Source organism: Malaclemys terrapin, chromosome 7, assembly GCF_027887155.1.
Source record: "Malaclemys terrapin pileata isolate rMalTer1 chromosome 7, rMalTer1.hap1, whole genome shotgun sequence".
In the NCBI taxonomy this organism is placed as follows: domain Eukaryota; kingdom Metazoa; phylum Chordata; order Testudines; family Emydidae; genus Malaclemys; species Malaclemys terrapin.
This window is the reverse complement of record NC_071511.1, coordinates 79883755-79906453: the sequence shown is the minus strand read 5'-3', so window position 1 is coordinate 79906453 and position 22699 is coordinate 79883755. Positions and strand designations below refer to the sequence as shown.

The 22699-nt window shown below is 41.9% G+C and overlaps 1 protein-coding gene across 3 annotated transcripts in view; it reads right to left on the bottom strand.

The window, feature by feature from the left end:
* Positions 1-12817: 12817 nt before the first annotated feature.
* The window catches only part of ARID5B (AT-rich interaction domain 5B), a 148852-nt gene continuing 138970 nt past the window's right edge, over positions 12818-22699 (bottom strand). For all 3 annotated transcript variants that reach the window (XM_054035073.1, XM_054035074.1, XM_054035075.1), the window contains one exon: positions 12818-18815. In XM_054035073.1, coding sequence (XP_053891048.1) covers positions 16653-18815 — 2163 coding nt within the window. In that variant the 3' untranslated portion in view covers positions 12818-16652. The remainder of the gene's footprint in view (positions 18816-22699) is intronic.

Sequence of the window (22699 nt, the reverse complement as noted above, 5' to 3'; positions counted from 1 at the left end):
GGACATTATGGGTCTGTTGTTTTGTTTGTATTAGACCAGATTACATGCTATACATTTTAAAACAAGGCATTGGCCTTGTTTGGCCAGCCCTAGGCAAGCCTAAGTCATCCACTAAATATTCTGCCTCTTGTTTTGTAACCAAATATTTTGTAAATCTGAGCAGAAGATTTACAAAATCTTTTTGTGCTGTTTGTTCTGGCCTACTTGGAATGGGGGGAAGGGGTGTATTGAAACCCTTGCCTCTTACTTATGAGGTCAAGTGTTTTAATCACGAGCAAAAAATCGCCTGCTGTAGTCCTCAGCTCTGTGTGTGTGTGTGTGTGTGTGTGTGTGAGTGTCTGCCAAATATAATTAGAAACAAATGGCTTTATTTCTCATTTTACAGCTCTGTGGACATTTATAAAAGCAGCTTTTTTGCAAGCCAAAGAAGCCCCCCAAAACTGTAATCAGTGTGTACTGTCTGTCACCACATACGGTTATAGGTGCCAGGCTGCTGATTTCATGGCATTAGGTGGCACTAGTGCTGAGCACCCCATTCCCTGTGCTAGAGCTGCTGCAGGCACAAGGCAAGGAGCAGCCGAATCTTGCCCCTGGCGAAGTCAACAGCAGGACTCCTGCTGATGCCAGTGGTGTAGGATCAGCCCTCAGAGCAACGCTAGTCCTGCTATTAGAGTTGCAAGTAACAAATTAATTCACTTATTTATTTTCTGTCCCTGTGACCAGAAATAGCTGGGGGCAAAAGATGTTCTCCTACCCCCATGCCAGAGATCGCTGCTGGTGGAGGGTGTTCCCTCCTGTCCTCTGACAGGAGATAGATGTGGAAGGGTGTTCGCTCCAGCCCTAGGACAGGGGGAGGAGGAAGAAGCCATGCTCAGGCCTGAGAGGTTGTGTGGAGCACAGTTGGGTTGGTGAACAGAGGCGAAGAAGAAGGAACACACCCTCTACATGCAGGGAACAGCAGCAGGAGGAACAGGGGCAGAGGGGGAGGGAGATAGCAGTTGCTGGGTTTATGATGGCCAAAATTCTCCATGCCCAGGGATAACTTCTTATAGTTAAATATTGCAAGAGCACCTAGCGGCCTTAATCGGGCCAGGTCTCCATTGTGCTAGGTGCTGTACAGATAAATAGCAAGTGGAAGTCCCTGCCCTGGAGCATTTAGAACTGGTGAGACAAACTAGTTGGCCAGACGAGAAGGGGAGGGATGTGGTGAGGGTTAACACAAAGTAGCAAAACTGCAATTCTGAGCTGATGGAGTGCTGCACTGCAGACAAAAGACATCTTCCCACACAATGCAGCTACTGCAGATATTAAGAGCCTTCCTGCCTTTGGGAGGAACAACAATCTAAGCCCTAATCTGGTCTGTAACACACTGCTACTGACTCTGGCGCATCCTGGTTAATGGTGCAGAGCCTCTTGCTTTAATGCACTGCTCATTCATTGTTGGGTTGTACTCTAAAATGTCACTGTCAAGTACTTGATTGTTTTTCCTTACACCACTGTGTTTGTAATCCCCTGGTGGAATAAAGAATGCTTCACTCTACAAAGAATGTCCATTCCCAATTTACTCACATTGATTTCCCCCATCCCTTGTGCTTGTATTTCTAAAAACGCTTGAGGCAATATCATCCAGTGGAATATGGTCTATGACGACTCCGAGAGACAGGAACTCCATTGTTCTCATCCCATTTCCATATACGAGACACGGTTTGACTATAGACAAGTCACCTAATGCACCCATGCCTCAATTTCCCCATCTACAGCCTGGGAACAGTGCTGTAATGCTGGTTGCTGTGCCTCACAGTGTCTCATTAATGTTTCTAGAATGCTAAACTTCATTGAAATTCATTGGGTTTGGGTGTTTACTAGAGCTCTAATTAGCTGCCAAGTTATTTCAGCTGCCAGGCCCTTTCATGCACTAACCATAACGAAGTTGACTAGTTTCAGAGTAGCAGTCATGTTAGTCTGTATCAACAAAAACAACGCGGAATCCTTGTGGCACCTTAGAGACTAACAAATGTATTTGGGCATAAGCTTTCATGGACTAGAACCCACTTCATCAGATCTATGGAGTGGAAAATACAGGAGCAGGTACAAATACATGAAAAGATGGGAGTTGCCTTACCAAGTGGCCTGTCTCCTAGTTGACTAGTTTTCTTACCCTGATGAGGAACGATCCAAGAGGAGAAGGGAATGGGTAACTTTGTAAATGTTCTCACCAAGTACTGTATTGGGTATGGAAAGCAGAGCAGAAGGGCACTAGGCTGGGACTCAGAAGTCATAGGGTCAATTCCAAACTCCACCACGGAGTTCCAAGTTACTTAATCCCAGACTTCTAAAGGTATTTGAGCACCTGCAAATCTGGTTGTTAGCTGCCTGAATACCTGTGATGATCTTACTCCTTGTGCCTCAGTTCTCCATCCCCAAAATGGGGATAATGGTACTTCTCTACTTTACAAGGGTGTGGAAAGACTGACCACATAAAGACTGAGTGGTGCTCAGATGCTATGGTAAAAGGCAGCAGCAAGAGAGTCCAGGTGAGGAAAATGCACAGGAATGGGGAAGGTGACAGCACTGGAAAGGAGTGACTTAGTGGGAGGCTTGCACAGAGAAATGGGAAGGGAAAGTGCTAGTGGTAGAGAAAGCTGGAAGGAGACTCAAAGAGGGAGAAGAATCTGTCTGTTGTCCACAGAAGGGGAGTGAAGATATAAAGAGACACAGTAAGAAGAAAGTTGATTAAGTAGGTGGCAGTACCTGTGCCTAATATCAGTCCTGTGAAGGGTTAATGTATCTTTGTGGTTTCCTTTCTTAGTGGTGTATCTGTATGTGCTCCAAACCGGCCTCCTTTCTTCATGTCAGAGTCTGAAATACACAACTGATATGCGTTCTTAGCCAAAAGAAATGTTTAAGCTAAATTGTTGTTTCAACGCAGCTTACTTTCCTTACACAGCCAAGAAGGTTTTTTTTTTTATATAGTTTTAGGGCAAGATACTCAGCTGATGTAAAGATGATGCAACTCTCTTGGAGCTATGCTGACTTTGATTTCTTTTCATTCCTTTTTTCATATTTATTTAGGAAAATAAAAACAAGATTTCACTTCCTTCCACCTGTGGCCTCTCCTCCCAGTTGCAAACTTTAATAGTTTCCCTTCTTGTGTTATGGACGGCACTCAACTCATCCTCACTCTGTTTAATTTACATTCTTACTGATGCACTAGCAACATTAGTGTCCATGCTTCTCTGGGAATAGGTTCATTAATCACTCTTCGTTAGTGCTGTGGCAGCAGAGCACTAAACACTGGAGGCCCTAAATAAATAGGTGGTATTGTTTGCTTTTCCATCTCACGGGGATAGAGTAATAAAAAATATTTCAAATTCCCAACCTTGCTATTTTTAGACAGAATAAATTTGGCACTTAAGTACTGAACATCATCCCTTTTATTGACTTGATACCAGACATCAGGTTTCACTGTATAAATATCAGTACAAAATGCATTTGATGGGTGGGATTAGTTTCAGACCATCACTGCCAAGTGACTTAGTTTAGTCACAGAAACCTCATTGCCATCTGTGGTATTTGAGGAATTTCAAAGAAAAGTGGGAACAATTTCCAAAAATGCTCCCAGAGAGGTGCTCCATGAGTCAGAGGACTGGAGGCAGTGGAGAAATGAACATCAGCTCACTAGTCAGAAGGTCTGCCTGTGATTTGCTGGGTGAATGGGGGCTAGTCAGTTCACCTCTCAGCCTCAGTTTCCCTATTTGTAAATAGAGATAATGATCTCCCTCTACCTTATAGGTAAGATTAATTCATTTGTATTTATAAGGCCCTATATAAATTCCAACATAAAATGCTGTTAATTTTGCACAGTCATATAAGTGGTCTGAGGGGATATTACTTTAAGAACATTAGTTTTAAGTAAACCTTAGAAAAGCAGAATAAAATCTGCACTTTTCCGAAAAGGCACCCAAGTAGCTGAGCCCCACAGAGAGCCTGGCATCTTCCCTTTGCACGCATTCTCAGATGTGCACCACAGAATATCATCATTTGTTTCATACATCGACGTCTCTGATGCCACATGTGATTTGTCATGGCATGGACTTTTACTTTTTTCAAGCTAGTGCTCAGACTTCAGGCTGTGGGTGGATGAGATATGTCTGGGGACCATACTAAGGCAGCATCTAAGGGCACTGAGCTAGCTGGCTGGCACGTGCAATCAGACCCTGAGCATTGTACGTGGGTGCAAGGATCTGAGAGCTGGCAGTACCTTGGCAGTACCTTGCAGGATGGGACCCTTTGTAAAGACAGAGGAATGATTGCCTTGAGTCTGCTAAGTGCCTAATCAAGGATTTGTAAAATTCATGTGTAAATGGCCATAAAGGCAGCTGGAAAGCAGCCCAGCCACTGTGTGATTAAGAGGAAGATATTCTAGTTTTGCAGTAATTGATAAAATGAAACGGTTATGGATGGATAACAAATGTTATATTTTTCTTATTTTCTCTGTGTGGGAAAAACAAAGGTGGTTTGGCAGTTGCTTCATTAATTTTTTAGCACTAGTATTGTTGTATCGTCACCTACCTCTTACGTACTTTTCACCCATAGATCTCAGAGTCTACACAGGAGATTAAGTATTATCACCATTCCATAGATAGGGAAACCAAAGCACAGATGCGAGGTGACTTGGCCAAAGTAACACAGCAATGTCATCAGCAGAGACAGGTCTCTTGATTCCCAGTCTAGTGCCCTATTATCTGGACCACACTGCCAGAACAATGTGAAATCTTCAAGTTGGACTTCTTGGGTTTCTCAGGACCCTTTAGAGGGGATCCCATCACCACCAGGTGCACATGGTAAGGGAAGTGCATCTATCTACCAAGGAATCTCATGAGGCTTGCAGGGGCATCCCTCCTGTAGGCCCTATGCTTGTGAGACCATAGGAGATTGGGCATTATGTGGAAGAACACATCTCACGGGTGTTGCTGCAGTCAAATGCCTGAAGAGAACCTGGGGCAGGGTTAGTTGGATAGCTCAGTGGTTTGAGCATTGGCCTGCTAAACCCAGGGTTGTGAGCTCAATCCTTGAGGAGGCCACTTGGGGATCTGGGGCAAAATCAGTACTTGGTCCTGCTAGTGAAGGCAGGGGGCTGGACACAATGACCTTTCAAGGTCCCTTCCAGTTCTAGGAGATGGGATATCTCCTATAATTATTATACTACTGGTGAGGTGTCACAGGGCTGGAGTACTAGCCCTTCTCCAGCTTCTGCAGCTAACAGCCTATATGGTTTGCTACAGTGGGACTCCCCTTTGATAATCTCCAGCAGGTGCATCAGGTGGAGATGACAGACAGAAGACTTCAACCTTCACAGAGGCCAGGCACCTTGTTTAAAAGGCACTTCAGCTCAGCTGAATGAAATGCTTTTGATAGCTAGTGGAAAATGCATGGCCTGTTACTGCAGCTCTATTTTAGTGTAGTTTGACTAGATTGTAAGCTATTTGGGACAGGGACCATCTCTTTGTGTGTCTGTACAGCACCTAGCACAATAGGCCTGATCCTGAGTGCAGTCTGGGATTGTCCTTGTTCTTCTGAACCAGTTTAAAAAAACTTTACTGCAGGGAGGAGCGTTTAACTTAATTTCCAATTAACTTCTGAAATGGCTAATTCTTTTTCAAGATGTCTATAAAAAGATCATCAGCCAAAGCAGTTGCAGGCCCAGTCCTTTTATATGCCAGAAAGAAGGGTCAAATTATTCAGCCAAAAAATATATATATATAGCCAAGGGACACTGGTTATAATAGCATTGAGCTCCCCATACAGGGGCTTTCCCACCACATTTCCAAGTCTCATTCCTCAGGTAAAACACTAGATGGAGTATGTAACATTTTTAACATTAAAAATACTTCCATTAATGCAGGATAAACAGAGCTAGGAGAAAACAAGCACTAGGGGAATGCATATAAAAGTCAGGTATTATGATATCATAGGCCTAATTTTCACTGGCATTCATTTTGAGTCAGCTCTAAGGTATGTGGGAAGGTATCTTTGCCTCTCAGCTACTGAATGGGAGCAAAGCTACTCTGCAGCAGATTCTTCAGCCTCAGTGGATGTGCGTAGTCACAGACCCAAGAATATATTAGAAAACAGTAGGGAGAGTTTGTTCTCATCATTTGGGTAGCATCCTCATTGTTCTTAAAAATTCAGCACCTAAGGTGCTCTTCAGAGCAGAGGGACAATATCAAGGCTACACATAGTGACATTGACTGGCTCATAATACAAGTGCTGTTAGTGTCTCTTCCCCCCAGCATTCCATTCTTTGATACCTCTGATTCAGTTTCCCAAAAGCTGTCTAAGAACTCTCCCCCTGTAAAGGTTCTCAGTCCCTCCCCACTATGCAAAGGTAAAAGTGGAGCATGGAAAGGGGCAAAAAAGGGCCTTCAGCCAGGGATGGCCTGGAATTTACTGGAGGTGGTTTTTACGGGCCCAATATAAGGCATTTTCCATTTTTGAAAATGGTTTTGTTAATGGACACCACATTACAGTTTGTTTTATTAACATATTCATTTACATATTGTGGTTACATAAAGCCAGAGCTTAATTTAGGGTTGTACAAATACAAAGTAAAACTGCAGTGGGAATAATATGAGTATATGTAATTATAATACTGAAGATCAGAATGTCTGCATACATTTTGGTGCAGTATTTTCTCAAGGAAGTTATACATGTCATGACTCATATTTCAGTGTTCAACATTATATAAACAAAAGTTGAAAACATCTGATTATAGGCAAATGACAATAATGCAAAGCTGTGGGCTTGAAGCATTAAGCAATAAAAGCATGCGGAGTTGCAGACTACCAGTCCAGGTCCATCTGGGCATGCAGCAGTCTGTAGCAGAAGACCAACTCCGATGTAGTGGATAGATCAAGGCTATTCCTCAGTTTTGAATGGATATATCCAAAGTTTGAAAAGATTTATTCTATGCTTGCTGCAATTGCTGGACTCTGATGCAAGTACTTTTCCCAGTTTAAACCAGGTTTAAGCTGATATTTACCAATGCCCTATCCTAAACTAGTTTTTCCTGGGAAATTGCCAACCCTACCTTCAACAAAGGAAATTTTTAAAAACTCACCTTTTCATTTGCTCTTTTTCTTTCTTTGCATTTTGCTTGCTTGAGGCTCCTCACACTCTAAGAATTAGAAACTGGGAATTAGCTAGTAGTTTCTTAAAGTAACTAAAGGGACAACAAAGATTGCATGTGATAAAATGACTGGGCATAGCAGGGTCTTACCAGTAGTGTTCTCACACATTTTTTGGATACTATTGCAATGTTCATAGGCACAAACTACCAGATGCTTTGTTAAAAAGGAAGAACCTGAGAGCTCTTAGAAATAGACTCTGATGCTATTCCAGGCAGTACTTTGGCCTATGCTGGAAACTGCAACTAGTGGTATAAGACCCTCCTATCCCAGGATCTCACCCCATACCTGGCAGGGTGTTGGTACTGGCTCATGGGGTAGAACTCTGCAGGACCAGTGCATGGCAGAGCATTTGTGCCTCTAGAAACTTACCCAGTTCCAGGTTGGGGGGGGGGGGGGATCATCAATGTGCGCTGGTCATTGATGCACTGAATAGACAATAATAAGGTTTCTAACACAATTATTCTTTATGTAAGATATCAAGCAGAAAGCCCACATCATTTAGAAAACAACCACCTCCCTGAATGCAATGCCCCTCATTCTAGCTCACCCTTCTGTGTGTGTGTGTGTGTTTTATCTGTGATTAGGTAGACAGCATCCTTCCCCGCAGCTTCTCTCTGGTGGGGCTGTTGAAAATGTCTAACCATTGCAGAGCCTTTTTATAACCTTCCAGTCTCCTCTGCCATGTGACCTCCTGATCAGCCTCAATAGCTGAGCACAGATCCCGATCAGCTGACTTCATTGCCAGGTAACCTCTCCCCTTGTAAACCAGTTCTTCTGAGTAGGTGCCCGCTTTCTGGCTTGGGTGTTTGTGTTTGAATAGAGGCCCACCACCAATATTTAACAACACTTGCTAACCTCGTGCCAATCTATGGAGGCAAAAGTACAAGAGAAAAGGCAAACAAACCCACATTCATAATGGAGTTTGCAGGCTGATAAAGCTACATACAGAGAGTTTAGTAGCTGAAACAGAATTCTTAAGCTGTACATAGGCAAAGTCCCTAGATAGTCACACTGTGCTGTCATGTCTGCATTAACTGGAAAATCCTGTTGCCACATGGATGTCCCTAACTGGGCCAGGCAGCCACAGGTCCGGGCAGTTAGACTTGTAGGTCAAGATTTTCAAAAATGAGAGTCTAATCGTAGGCTCCAAGGTAAGCCCCAGTTCTAAATATGTTCGACCTCGTTTGCTAAAGTGCTGAGTACCCATAACTCCCACTAATGCTGTGCAAGCAGCACATTAAAAAGCAAGCCAACGTACTTAGGAGTCTAAAGATGTATTCAGGAGCCTGACGTTGTACCCACATTTTTGAAAAGCTTTGGTAACATTTTCAAAAGCACCCAAGTCATTTAGGTGCTACACACCTTTGAGGCTCTTTTGAAAATGGGCCTTAAGAGCCTACGTCCGATTGATTTCAATGTGAAAAATCCCTTAGGCACTTAGGGCCAGGTTTTTAAAGGCATTTAGGTGCCTAAAGATGCAGATCGGTGCGTAAGAGCGTTTTCAAAAGCAGTTCGGTACCTAACGCCCATTGAAATGCAATGGGAAAGGAGCTCCAATGGCTCAGATGCTCAAAGGTTTATGTGCCTAAGGCTCACTGAGCGGTAAGTGCTCCAGTACCTTTAAGGAGCTGGGCCTAAGTGCATAATTTAGATTTGAAAATGGGACTTATGCTCCTAGATTATGTAGGTATTTTTTAAACTGCTACCCTATGACCATATGTCCTTAGGGAAATGTGCTTGAGTTAGACAATCCTGTGTAGGCACATGGGGAGCTAACACTGAGCAACCACCTGAAAACTTGGCGCCAAGTAAAGGTGAGAAAAAGTGCTGTGCCCTTGCAGTTTGAAACAGCTTTTAAAAACTTTTTTGTGTTGCATAACCAGCCCTAGTAGTAGCGCCTCCTGTCTGCCACTGAAGGTGAAATGGTGGCACCACAAGGGCCCATTCAGTCTGCCAACAGCCCAGTACAGTGATAGTTACAGTGGAGACGCTCTGTTTTAACTTCAGAAGGGTTGGGTTATTCTGTCAGCAGAATGCAGCAACTTCAAGGGGAAAAACGAAAAGGAGCAAACCAGAACCTGTGCCTGCTTTTGTCATTGTTCACTGTTAGCTGCAGTATGGAAACATTGTGCAGGAACCTTGAATAGTTCCTCTTGCTCTTTTTTTTCTAATCTCCTGCTAAATTTTAACCCTGTCATTACAGCAATCCAGAACAACATTAAGCACATTCTACAAAAAGTACTGACCCCGAAGAGAAGAATTAAAGCACCCTAATATTAATCCTCTTGTGTTCAATAGCACCTTCCATTTTTAGATTCACAAAGCAATTACCCATTAGTTACAGATGGGGAAACTGAAGCACAGCATGGTGAAGGGGCTGGCCCGTTATAATGCAACAAGTGGCGGAGTCCAGCTTTGTGCTGAAATCTCCTGCTGCCCAGTCTGCTCAAAGACGAGACATGCTGCCTTCAGTTTGAACATAAATATACATGGTTTTGCATCATTTACAAAGAAAAGATTTTGTTTTTCAAACTAAACTGCATCATTTAATTTGTAAGCCCTATGTAAACACATGCCTTGGCTGCACACAAGCTTGTGCCAGTTTACTTGAAGCAGTGTCTGCCCCTGCATGGGTGCTCTGATTGCATTTGCATTAATGTTCCGCTTAAACCTGTTCCTTAAATTACGTAAACTGGCCACACAGCCTTTTGCATTGGTTTAACGACATTGATACAAAAGTGCAACATTGTATGTAGACACGCCTTTAGTAATGCTCAGCTACTAACCCCTTGGTCCTGCTGGCTCCCTCAGCCTTCTGAATCAAGCCTGCATATTTTACTGATAAAAAAGGGTTCTAATAGTGTCAGCACTGCCTCGGCACCATAGTGGCAAAAATTCAAACTGCAGTCTATTATGCCGCAGGTACCACCAACAGCAGTGCCATAGACACCTGCACAGGTGTGCGCCTGTCCTGGCCAGTAGCGACAACGTATTTGAATATATAGCCATAGCAGTTGTGTGTATCCCAGCCATATACAGCATGTGACAAGTTCTACCTTTAGGCCAGATGGGCTACCCCAGTGATATAGTTTCAGTACATTTGAAACCCTTTCTATAAGGTCCCAGCACGGCACAGAAATGGGTCCATAGACTCACTGGGGGGAAGGGGAACCCCTCACTAATTGCACTGATGCATAAATTACCATATGTAACTGACTAAAAAGGGTTAAAAAAGATGAAAAAGGGACCTACGGCACATTGGACAGCCTGCTACATGATAGCTGTGGTGTGCAAACTGTTCCAGTCCTGCTCCCCAATCCACGGACTCTCTCCCCCTCCCCCAATTACTCCAGTGCCAAGGCTTCCTCAGCAGCAGAGTGTGGGCTGAAGGCAGAGCTGGGGGCACAGCACTGGGGATGGGGGAGGAGCTGAGGGCTAGAGGCTGAGTTGGACTGGGGGGGGGGGGCGTGGAGAGGGTAGTAGGCAGGTAGAGCTGGCCTGGGGAGGGCCAGAGAATGATGGGGGTGGCTGAATGGGATTGGGGTGGAGTTGATCGGGGGGGGGGGGAGAGCCTGGGTCACACTCTACTCCCCCACCCCCTCCATGGGGGCTGGCCCAGGCCCCACTACACCCCCCCACACACACTATTCCTCTGTGCTCCACAGTTTGGGGATGTGTGCTGCACTACAGTATCCACATACATCCCATTTTAACATTTGACGTGTAGCTGGTCAAATTACCCCATGCTCTCATTCTGCCCCAAGAGAGGTGATGGGCATCGAGCTAAAACACGACTGGGAGGCCTGCATTGTGTTCCCAGCACTACAGCAGCTTTACTATATGCTCTGGGACCAATCACCTAGACCCAGCATTTTCAATAGCACCTAAAGAAGTTAATGGGATTTGGATGCCTAATGCGTTTAGGCAGCTTTGACAATCCCAGACATTACGCCCACTGTGCCTCAGTTTCTCCAGCTACATAGCTAATCCATCTTTGTGTCTGTGTCATTCCTTAATATCTAAGCGATTTGCCAGGTGCTGTACAAGAGTGAAATTCACCCCCTCTGTGCAGGAGGCCTGAGTTGGCTTTGTGTGGGGGGGTGGGGGTGGGGAAGGAATGGAATGCCGTAAATCTGCAGGCAGGCCATAGGGCTGAACTGCAGCATTTACATGAGCCCCTTTAGTGCTGCGCCACGCACACCTCCTGTGGGGCTTATGGAGTGTGGAGCGCTTTGAAAAAGCCTTTGCAGCTCAGTCCAGCTCACCCCATATGTAAAAGACAAATGCTGCCTATATAAAACATTTCTCTGCATTGATGTCAGCTGTTAACGGTGCCTAGGAACTGATGCCTTGAGCCAGACCCTCACTTAGTAGCTACCAGGATAGTTCCATTGAGTTCAGTGCAACTGCACTGATCATCCAGACCCTCAGCCTTTCTGGTATTGTCTCTCATTTCCCTAATGGTTTTGGTTATTTTCCTTTAACCGCGAGGTATGTCTGGCAGCCTCATCTGGTGCTGCTATCAATGTAATCAGTATTTGTTCTGTTGTACTGATGATTGATGAGATACCATTCTCTCACTTTCTGTGCTGTACACGGAACTAGTTCCTTTGGGTGGGAGCTTATTTTGTTCAGATTGTCAGTAACTAACTCAGTGTTTGCAGCATGCTTTGCGCTCCTCAGCTGGAAGATGGCACATGAGTGCAATGCGTCATCATCATAATTGCCAATAGCTTTACCCTATCATACTGTAGGGAAGCCCTAGCATAAAGTGGCATCAGCTCTTGGGAATTCTGATGAGGTCACGCACACTTTTGCTTGGTGCTGGGAATTTATGGGTGTGGGGGGAGTTTCAGTGTAGTCTATGCATAGGCTGACATGCATCCTAGTTCTGAGGGCCCATGGAATCACTTAAGCTATTAATTGGGACTATGCACTGGCCCTAAGCATTGTGGTGAATTTGCCCTTAATGCTGAGGAGGTCTGGTATATGGCTGCAATGTAAATACATGCTGAAAATACACAGAAGTAAATGATGTTCCCCAGCTAGACAGGTTGGGAATGTAACAGGGTACTGGAATATTTGATTGAAAGGCAGTTTTCTTAAAGGGCCACCATGATTTTTGGAACCAGCTGGGAATATAACTAATGTGAGTTTTAGTTAGAGGTTGTTTACTGTCAGCTAAATTGCTAGCTAACATCTGACTCCAGAATCTTTATTGTTGGTTGAGCCAGAAAGAAGAGAGATTGATTTTCAAATGCCACCCTGAATCTGCAGTGCTAGCAGTTAGAAAAATCCCCTTCTAAAATGCAAATGTAATAAATGTATTATGGAAGTCACTGACTGAGCCTGAATGTTATCCAGTGAAGGACTATTTTTACAGGCAGTCTTCTGGCCATAGCCCCACTTTAATGAGAGAGAAGTGCAGCCATGGAGGAACATTGAAGATGCCTGTCTCTACCTCCTTTAGTAAACTGTAAACTTCCAGTTCTTTAATCTAATCATTAGCGGGAGGGGATATTTTTTTGAGAGAAGCCAATATAAAAGGGTTGAAAGGTCGGCTGGGATAATACGTAATCCGTTGTGATAAGAACTGTTTACAGAATTATTAATCAAACACAAACGGGAACAGATAGTAGCATTTTTTATTAAATATTACAGTGGATCAAAAAGTACAAAATATCTTTTGCCTGCTATGTGATTGGGAAACTATTGGCACATAATACAGTATCAAAAGCATTAATAAGTACAATTTGGAAAACATACAAAAATTGTGTGTTTATAGTTGGCTCAGCTTTATTTCTGGTAGTGTTTAAACTAATGCAAAGGTTACTCAATAACCTTTTAAATGGGATACTATATAATATTACTGGGCCATTTTGCTATATACAGATAATCACCTTACAGAGCATATAGGCTACATAACTTGAATCACAAAAAGTATACAATATTTACAACAAATGAAAGTTAAAAAAGTATAAACAGCTAGTAGATTATGCTGCCATTATTAGAACATATTTAAAACTGGGGGAGAGGGGAACAAGTGAAATATCAAACACATTTACAGCAAACACCTAGTAAGTGCTCATGATAATAGTTTCAATGTTGTCGGCCTCACATAAGTGAAATAATTCCCATTTCTCATTAAAATCATGACAATGGTAAAAGAAGACCAGCTGTGACCTGACTGACCACCACCACCACCACCACACACACACACACACACACACACAAAGTGACTATGCGGAACAATGAATTAAAGAAATTAACCGTTCTCTTTGAAGGCATACTGCACAAAATGTTTAATGACCTCATAGAAACTTCCATTAGATGCATAACATAGTAAGATACAGTACTTAAGGACTCATGCACCAATTCAATAAGTTGTAAAGTAAATACTTAGTTGCAACAAACTACTTTGTATGCCCTGATACAAATGGGAACTTATCTTGTCCAGTAACTAAATAAATAAGACAGATCTATTGTGAAATGCAATCATTACAGATTTTGACCCTTACTAGAAACATATTTTGTTGCAAAAGTCAGTTAGGTTCTGTTTTCATTTCTGTTTCCTAAAGTCAAACTCAGTCTGTAACTAGAAGTTACACGAATATTGTTTTTGTTGGGCTTTTATAGTTAATTGAATCTCACAACCTTCAGAATCTGTAATGAATCTTGAACATAGTGTATTTGAATTGCAACATTTCTTGGCACTGGTTCTTGGTAAATATATTTATGACTCTATTGCCAATTAGATTCCGCAGTTTCCCTTACAACCCTACCAATAACAATGGTTTTGATTGCACAAAGAAAGGCTTGTGCAATTTCATTCAATAATAAGGCCCCTTGAACTCAAACAATGCAAACAAAGCCCCATTTAAGACATTAAAAAAAAAAAAGTAGTTCTCAGCCAATGGAGAATTCAATGGTCTTTCTGAAAGATTTCCCAGATTTCTGGTAAGAGTTTTTAAACAAATAATGTACTACTTCTGTTGGGGAGTTATGCCACCATTTCTTTTTATTTGTCCTGATGTTTTGCCCAGTATATTATGAGCTTCCTCAGACTGAAACAGCGAGTCTCCTCATGGAATAAATGAAGGAAAAAAATCCCCCCTCCCCAACTCTGCACTGTGTTAACATTGTTTTAAAATGCTGTGATCAAATTCCAACATGTCATCAAAAGTGAAATAAGAGACTTGTTGTAAACAAATCCATGAATCCAGGATGTACAGAATATCATAAACAAGTAAGAGAAATGTTCAATTTTCTGATTAAATGGCAGGCACATACATATTTGTGTTTGCTGTAGGTTTATACATTTCCTCCCAACCCTCGATTCTTACATGATTTAGGCCTCATGCAACTTCACTAGAGATGCCTTCTCTACTATGGCCTGTGACCAAATGAGCTTGTGATTTTGTTTTCTGTACAGTATGTGGAATAGCAGAATAATCTGTATTGGCACATTTATGTTCTAGATTCTACTAGTCTGTTTACTGATCAATTAAATCTTGTTTTGCCACAGAAATATAAAGTATTTAATTGAAGAAAGTGGATCTTTAACAGTAGATAACTTCATAATTCTGGTTTCCACCTTTGGATATTAAATATGTCCCATTATATATTGTATTTGGCATTATATCCTGGGAAGGTCTAATAAGATGTGTGGCATGCAAGGTGTTTCTATTTTTATTTTTAACAGTTTTGATCATGCTGTATTTGAATAATAACTGAGATGGTTTAAATCATAACCCATTTTCACATTGTAAAATACCTCCAAGTTTAACCTCTGTCTCAATTTCTATATTTAGCTGCAGAGTGGTGATGGCTCTCAAGTGACCATATGCTTTGGAAGGTTCTTTCATTATGGAAACTCAAAACCTGTACTCATAGGCTTTTTATACTTACAAATTATTCCCAATGATTGGGGTTAGTTGTTCAGCATGAGTGCAGAGGGCTATCACAAAAGGTGTGCAGGCTTTAAGTCCCAGCTATGCAAATCACCACAGCTCCTTTGACTTCAGTGTAGCCATGCAGATTTTTGCCAGCTGAGAACCTAGCTCTCTGAATAGGGTTCACCTGATGTGCTAGCTGGGGTGAGTTTCACTTGATGTGAACTAGGAAGAAGGGGCTGGGTAAGTGAGCATCACCGCTTAACCCACTATTCAGACTACTGAACCTTGGGCTACTATTTAGTGGTATTCTTCTTTGTGGGGGGAGGCGCCTGTCCCCAACCCATCCCCATTTCGAGGCACAGGACTCTTAAAACCTTTTGATTAAAAAATAAAGGTTGGCTCCTGTTCTAATTTTTGACATTCTTGACATATTCTTATAACCCACAAATCCGTCTTCTGGACTCCATTGTTATTCAGCAGCTTGTTGCCAGTAAGATTTTGTTCTTTATTTCTCTGGTATGCAGGAGGGTTTCACAGCCTAGATAAGGTAGGTACAATTGTTAACAAATTCACAGACCAAAAGCTTCTGTGGCCAGTAAAGCAGTGTATGAGCCATTGTGACAACACCAGTGGGAGCGACAGGTGCTCAGCACCTATCAGGAACAGACCATAGAAAAAAAGAACTTTGTTTGCATCAATTGCATTGTTGTATAATCTACAGTATGTTTATAGCCTGAACCAATTGCTTCAGTTTGTAAACAATAATGTCACCACCAAAAAAGCTGCTCAAAAGTATAAGAACTGGAAAAATTACAAACACACACACACACACACACAGACAAAAATTAGGACAGCCACAGCTTTTAAAATAAGTTGCAGATAAAATGATACTGTTTAATTTAAAAAAAAAGAGCACAGGATATACTGGACAAATGAAACTATATAAATTATGTGACCAAATGTGACACTGATAGTTTTCAAAGCGGATATGTACAGTCAAATTAAACAGTGTTTACCTTTCTGTTCTGATAGTGTTAAAATGAAGAATCTATTGCAGTTTTACTATACATTGCATTGATTGAACCTTTGAAAATCAGGAAAGTTATCCCAAAAAAAGCACATCTATTGATTGTATGTATTCCCTGCCTCCTCCTCTTTTTCAGATTCATCGAGTCCTTGACTGAATGGAACTATCTAAGGACCCTAATCCTCCACTCCCTGAAAAAAAAAAAAAAAAAAAAAAAAAGCAAGTTTTTCCACTGGCTTCAAAGAGATCAGGATCTGTCCCTAAACTTCCATTGGTTTGCTCTGATCTTTGCTCTTGATATATGTAAGACCTTTCAAAAAACTAATATGCAAATGAAATGATTTGAGGAGTAGGTGTGGGAGCTGGAATTACAAACTGTAAAGTAGTTTTGTCTCAATCAGATTTGAAGCATTCAGCTACATGGGATGAGATTACTTACTGGTTAACAAAAATATTGATTTCTAATTCTGCAAGACATTATCACAGGGAAAGGAATGTAGCTAACAACATTTTTTCTCAGATACTTTAAAAAAAAGGGATTTACAGTTTTGTGCTCGGATGTACAGAAGACAGCTGGGAAGGTGGAAAGGCAGCTTGAGGATTTATAGCAGCTAAAGGATAAATGCTATTGTGCAAAAGGTCACCATATGAACTTCCTACAGGTGTTGCTGCAGCTAAGTGTCTATAGAGCTGCTGAGAATTTGCAGGGGATGTAAGAAATTGTCTTTGCACCATGAAGGAATGAAGAGCCAAAGGCTGCATTAGTGGAGAAAGCACAGTCTGATTTTTCAAGTACTGCAAAGGATGAGAGTATCCAGCTGGGATGCGATTGTTCAACCCCGCACACAGAGTTCCTGGGTACAAGCCTGTGAAGATAGGAGTTGAGAGGGGAAATTTGTGGCTTTCCAACGTGTTGCCAGAATGTAGACCATGAACTGATTTGCTGCCTTCACCCTCTCGGTCGGGAACTTTTTCCTTTGCAGGCGTCTCCTTTGGTAAGTGCAGAGGAGAGACAGCTCGGATTTTTTTTTCAGAAATGACTTTGTCCAAATCCTCTAGGTTCCGTTTCAAAGGCCGAGCTGCCCCAATGTTTTGGGGACTACTTTTGCGGCTTATAATTGGATGGACCATTCCTTCCATCTTTCTTAAATTCTCAAGTCTCTGATTCTGCTGTTTTCCGGACCTGTGAAGGGATTCACCATGTTTTTTAGGTGCTGACATGGTCATTGGAGAAACACGGCAAGCTTTGGGATTACAGTTTATGCTCAACCCCTGGCCGCCTGATGTATGGAACTGGGAAATACTTTTGCTTTCTTGCGGCACCATTGATGAATGCAGGAGACTGGACCCTGGAGTCTTTGCAGTCTGTTTGTGTACGCTCTTTGGGAGACTCAAATCCGTAGGCTGATCATCTGAAGAGGCTTCCACTGCAGTCTTTTTTTCTTGCTGATGCAAAGATGGGTGATAATTTAAATTAAGTTTTTCTTGGTGTTTGTGTTGAGTAAAAGTAGAAATATTTTCTGAATCTCTGAACATGTCTCGAGGGAGGTACTTTGATGTCTGTTCATTATTAAGATGGTGTTCTGTGTGCCTATAAAGGCTGTGCAGATGAGGAGATGAGTAAAAGTCTGCCAAGAAACTGGGCACATGGGAATGCTGCAGTGCCCTTTTCTCATTCATTTTATCTTTGCAGTCCTGGATATCTGGCTTCAGTACATAAGATTCAGCAAGAGAGTTAAGGTGATGTTTTGAAAAATCACAACGCTTGGGATCTGGTTTACTTAACGTGTCAGGCTTAAAAGCTTCATTAATAGATTTCCTTTCCTCTGAATTCTTGGTTTTAAAACTCTGCACATGTTGTATTACAGATGGTCTATTAACTGCCACAGAATCAGAATTGGGGGCATGGGGAGCCTGAGATATGCTTGCAGACAGTTCATCTCTGCTGTTTAATTTCTTTTTGCTAATCAAAGGTGGAGGTGACCCATAAGGATAACTACATGACAGAGTTGCCCCACTGACCTGTGATAGAAGTTTTTTCTTTGCCAGTGGTGACATGATGCCTGGATTACCCTTTGAATAGATTAGTGGTGTGTAACTAAAACTGGGATCATCATTAATGGAACCTGGCAGTTCCTTTTCTTTGAACATGTCAAAATTCTGTACCACAAGAACTTTGGGCGTTTGCTTTAGTGCGTTGTGTATGTCTTCGTTACCTAACTGATCCAATTTCACTGTGCAGTTTGCAATATAATCAGCCATCTCTGGCAATTTATCGTCTTCCATGTCGGTTTGACTTGGTAACTGTACTTGGATTGCAGGGAAATTATTAAAAGGCAGTTCTTGGGGTTCACTTTCTAAACTGCCTGTAAAACTGTGTCCTCTTTGTTCTTGCTTTGTGTCATCAAGGGCATCTGTTGGGGTGTGCAAGTGTTTGTTGACTTTTGGCTCCAACATGGCATCCTCTTCAGGAGGCACTGAAGCACTTGAAAAAGAGACCGAGTGCTGTACTTCCTCCTTGGGCTTTTCACTGTTGGAGCTGCTTTCCATCAAGTCTATCTTTTCCAGAGATACTGGCCCTGTTGCCTCTGGCAGAAGAGGCTGGGACCCTTCCAGGGGCTTCTTCATCTCCTCCACTGCAGGATGCTCAGATAAACTTTTCTGGTCTGAAGAGTCTTGATCCTTCTCTTGTTCTGATGAAACCTAATAAAATGTTTCAATAGACAGTAATAAGAATGCAGTGTATGTTGACAGATTGCTTATAAAAGCAAATACAGTACACAGAAGCGACTTTTGGAAATATTCTTGTCAATCATCTTGTTGAAATCTGAAAGCTTTAATACGACGTATCAGATTTTAAACAAAGCAATCGAAGTCCCCAAAATACTGGGAAATATACTCATACCCACATTAATGACACAATTAAAATAGCAAAGGCTTGTAACCAGACTATAAATAATTGGATCATCTGATGATTTGACCAGATAGTTTAATACTAAGGTTGTCCTCTTTCTAAATCATTTTCCTAAATAGATAATTACACTTTTCCCAACACAATTGAGAAGAATATAAAATATTCTCAGTATTCAATCCCACCTATGAAAAATATAGACCAGTCCAAGTTGGCTTTCCTTATTGTGTCTATATTGTAGATATAATTCCTCCAGTTTGGCTATCTTGAAATTCAGTGATTGCAGAACAGATGAGCCACATTTGGTTCTACTTTAAAATGTTAAAAATTCAAGAAACAGAATATTAGAAATCAATGCTATAGACTGAGAAATCACTGGTATAGCTTAACTGGGGCATGCTTTTTTTATTAATGGATTAAAATGAAGTTGTCAACATTCAGTGAGTGTGTGTGTGCGCCATTATAAATATAGCTTTTATAAGTTATAGTCAATGAGACTGCAGCTCTTTATGCTTCTCCATTAATAAAGCTTGTGTGCACAATTCACACTATTCATTCCATTATGTAGACGAATGAACTGTGACCCTGAAGGTCATTATAACGTTCCATCTGTGATACAGCTGACTGACAACCCTTTTCAAAATTGCTGTCATTCTCCTCTGACATGCCTTGGTAGAAGAGAGTCAGAAAACAGCAGCATTGTGTGAGCCTATTCTTCTTATTATTTTTTCCTTCTTTCTTAGTTGTAAAGATAAGCGGAATCAAGAAAGTTATTATCCAAATGCTGCATTATGGTCTATCATGTCAGGGAGGGATATAAAAGTATGTAATGAATCACAACCATCTTAAAGATTTATTTCTTCACAGCTGCTTTTAAATATTCCTCTGTGTTGGGTTTTCCTATTAGTTACAGTGTCTGTTAGTCTTCATAAGTACTATTTTTTTTTAAAAACTAATAGCTGCCTTTTTCAGTTCAAATACCATCATTAGTCCTTCACAAAGTACTATCACTGGTCTCCTGAGATTATACAATTACAGGAAAATACCAGACAGATGAGCAAAGCAAGGGGGAAAGGCAAATCAAATGTAATAATTGTACATTCTGCTCTTTGTTTTTGTTAAGCAACAGTTTGAATGAAGTTTTAGCTATTTTAAAGACATGCACAGTGTAAGCTAATAACAGTTTTTTCTAGTTCGTTACATTGAGCAATGTCATTCTGACTCCAATAGAATAAAGGAGTACAAAACTGAGTAATCAACTAAAGACTCTACTCTCCCAGTGACATCCCTGTTCATGTTTATATCTGGGTGAGTGGTGAATGTGTATTAGGAAGGACTGTATTCTTACATCTCTTCTTTACTTTTATAACTAATCCTGGCACAGATCATCCCCTTCTATGGAAAGCCAGCTTCCTTGGTGGTGGGTTTTGACCCCAAACCCCAGATGTGTTGGATCCTTGAGGATTTTCAGATGGCCAGAGCCATTTAGTCAGAGGCCATGTGCTTCTGCACCTGTTCAAGCTCCAATGACCTCTGACTGCCTAGCAGTGAGGTTCCTTTGCAGACATGCTACCAGGGCCTTTCCTGGCTGTGACTGCCCCCACAGGTGGGTTCACTGGAACCAATATAGCCTTCAGCTGTACTCTATTTTCTGATTAATGTTCCTGGGGACCGAGAGAGAGATGGTGTGCATATTCTCACCCCAGCTCTTGCCCAATCCTCCCATCCCAGCCTGGACTCTAATCCCACCACACTCAAATGTAGCTCCTCAGGAGCTGAACATACAGCTGAGCTCCTCTTTCTCATGGACACTGTAAAGTGCTGCAGCTGTGGATACTTCCATGCTAGAAAGCCCCCCAATGTAGGTGGTTATATAGTGCTTGTGCAGCTGTCCTGACCCTGCACCAATCCCAGGAGCACAGTCCATTATGTCATCAACCCAGAAGGCCCAGTATAGCGGCTGGTCCCTGGGTAATGTTTTCAGGGGAGGAAGAGTTCCCCCTGCATCGCTCAAGGTGGATGGATGGTTTATTGACAACTAGGGAAGCTAAGTGGGCTGTACAGGCTTGGCGTTCCAGATCTGAATAGAGAGCTTCTTTAGGGGAGTTCAATTCCATGAGCTATTGCCATCACTGAACACCCACCCATAGAACAGGTGCATATACCCTCCACTCCAAGTTACGCACTGGGCCCAGCCATCCTGTGGATAACTTGGCCCAGTAACATAGCCATTGCCTCATAAAGAGGGACAGGATTTGGCCCTTAGTATTAAAAATATCCACGTTACAGTCAGACAGCAGAGAATAATTCTGATACAGGAGGTAAAAGTTTACTGTAGGAAACCACTAACATTGTGCATTACAGTGTCTATGGCTCTAATTCTTACACATTTCCGATAAACACTGCTAAGAACTCTTCCTGAAACTCGCATACAGAAATAACTGCAGTTTAAGCAGCAGGAAGTTTGAGATACAAAACAACAAAAGCAAGGAAATTCAAAGTTAAGACTGACACTCCATCCCTGGCTCGTTATGTTGTGCTTAGCTGCTGCAGTACATATGGTATGTAACATAACTCACTGATCTGAGACCACGGCAATAAATAACCAGGCACAAAGGGATGACTGAGGAAAGGAATGCTAGCCTTAACTTCGCATTTCCTTGCTTTTGGCAATTTGTGTCGCAACCTTGCAGTTACTTAAGCAGGTTTTTGTGTGCTCTTTTCTTTATATATTTGTAATTAGTAGTGGAGATTTTTACAATGTTTCTTCCTTTAAAATTGAAATTCAAGGAAAAGTCACTGTGAAGTGTCAACTTTAAAGACTCTGTTGATCAAGTCAGTATAAAACACATAATCAGGCAGTCTCTTATGGGTCCATTGTAAACCTGACTTTGGGGTTTTTTGACAGGATTATAAAAATTCACTATACTTGAAACTTAGCATACAAGGCCTCAGCCGGGTACATATTTAGCTGCTTTGCTATTTTTAAGCCATAGAAAGAAGGATTTTTGGTAGTCATGTCAAACTAGATTTTCAGACTGGTCTAAATCCAGTACATCTGTACATGCCAGACAGCAATTGCATCAAAGGGACTGCTGAGCTGTGTTGGCTACACAATGCATGTCTTAAAAATTCTTTAAATACTTATTTCCAAGAAGGGTTGTAATGGCTCCAAATGTAGCAATTGTGATTTCCAAATAAAGGAGGACACAGTATAGTTTGTATGCCATAGACAACAACAGCTTGATTAGGTCAATGGCATAGGGTGTACAATATTGTATGTGAGAGGGGGAGTAGGATTTTCAAAATGTCTAAGTGATGTCAATGGGACTTGTGCTCCTATGTCACTTACATACTTTTGAAAATCTCACCCACCGTGTGCAATACTAAAAACTCTTATGTATATGACTTAAAACAGATGAAAGTGTGTTCTACTGACTCCTGGGGGCTGGCCTGTTGCAGGCTCTGGTCCTGTAGGCTACTCCATGAGGGCTGATCTCTGGGTCTGCATGGAGCCCTACTTAAGTGAATAGGGCTCTGCATAGGTGTAGGGGTCAGTCCTTTTCAGAGAGCTTGCAGGACAGGGGACTATGGCAAAACTCCCATTGACTTCACTGGGAAATCTGTCAAGAGTAAGGACTGTGACCCTTGAATTTTAGATTTCAACCCAAAGGGG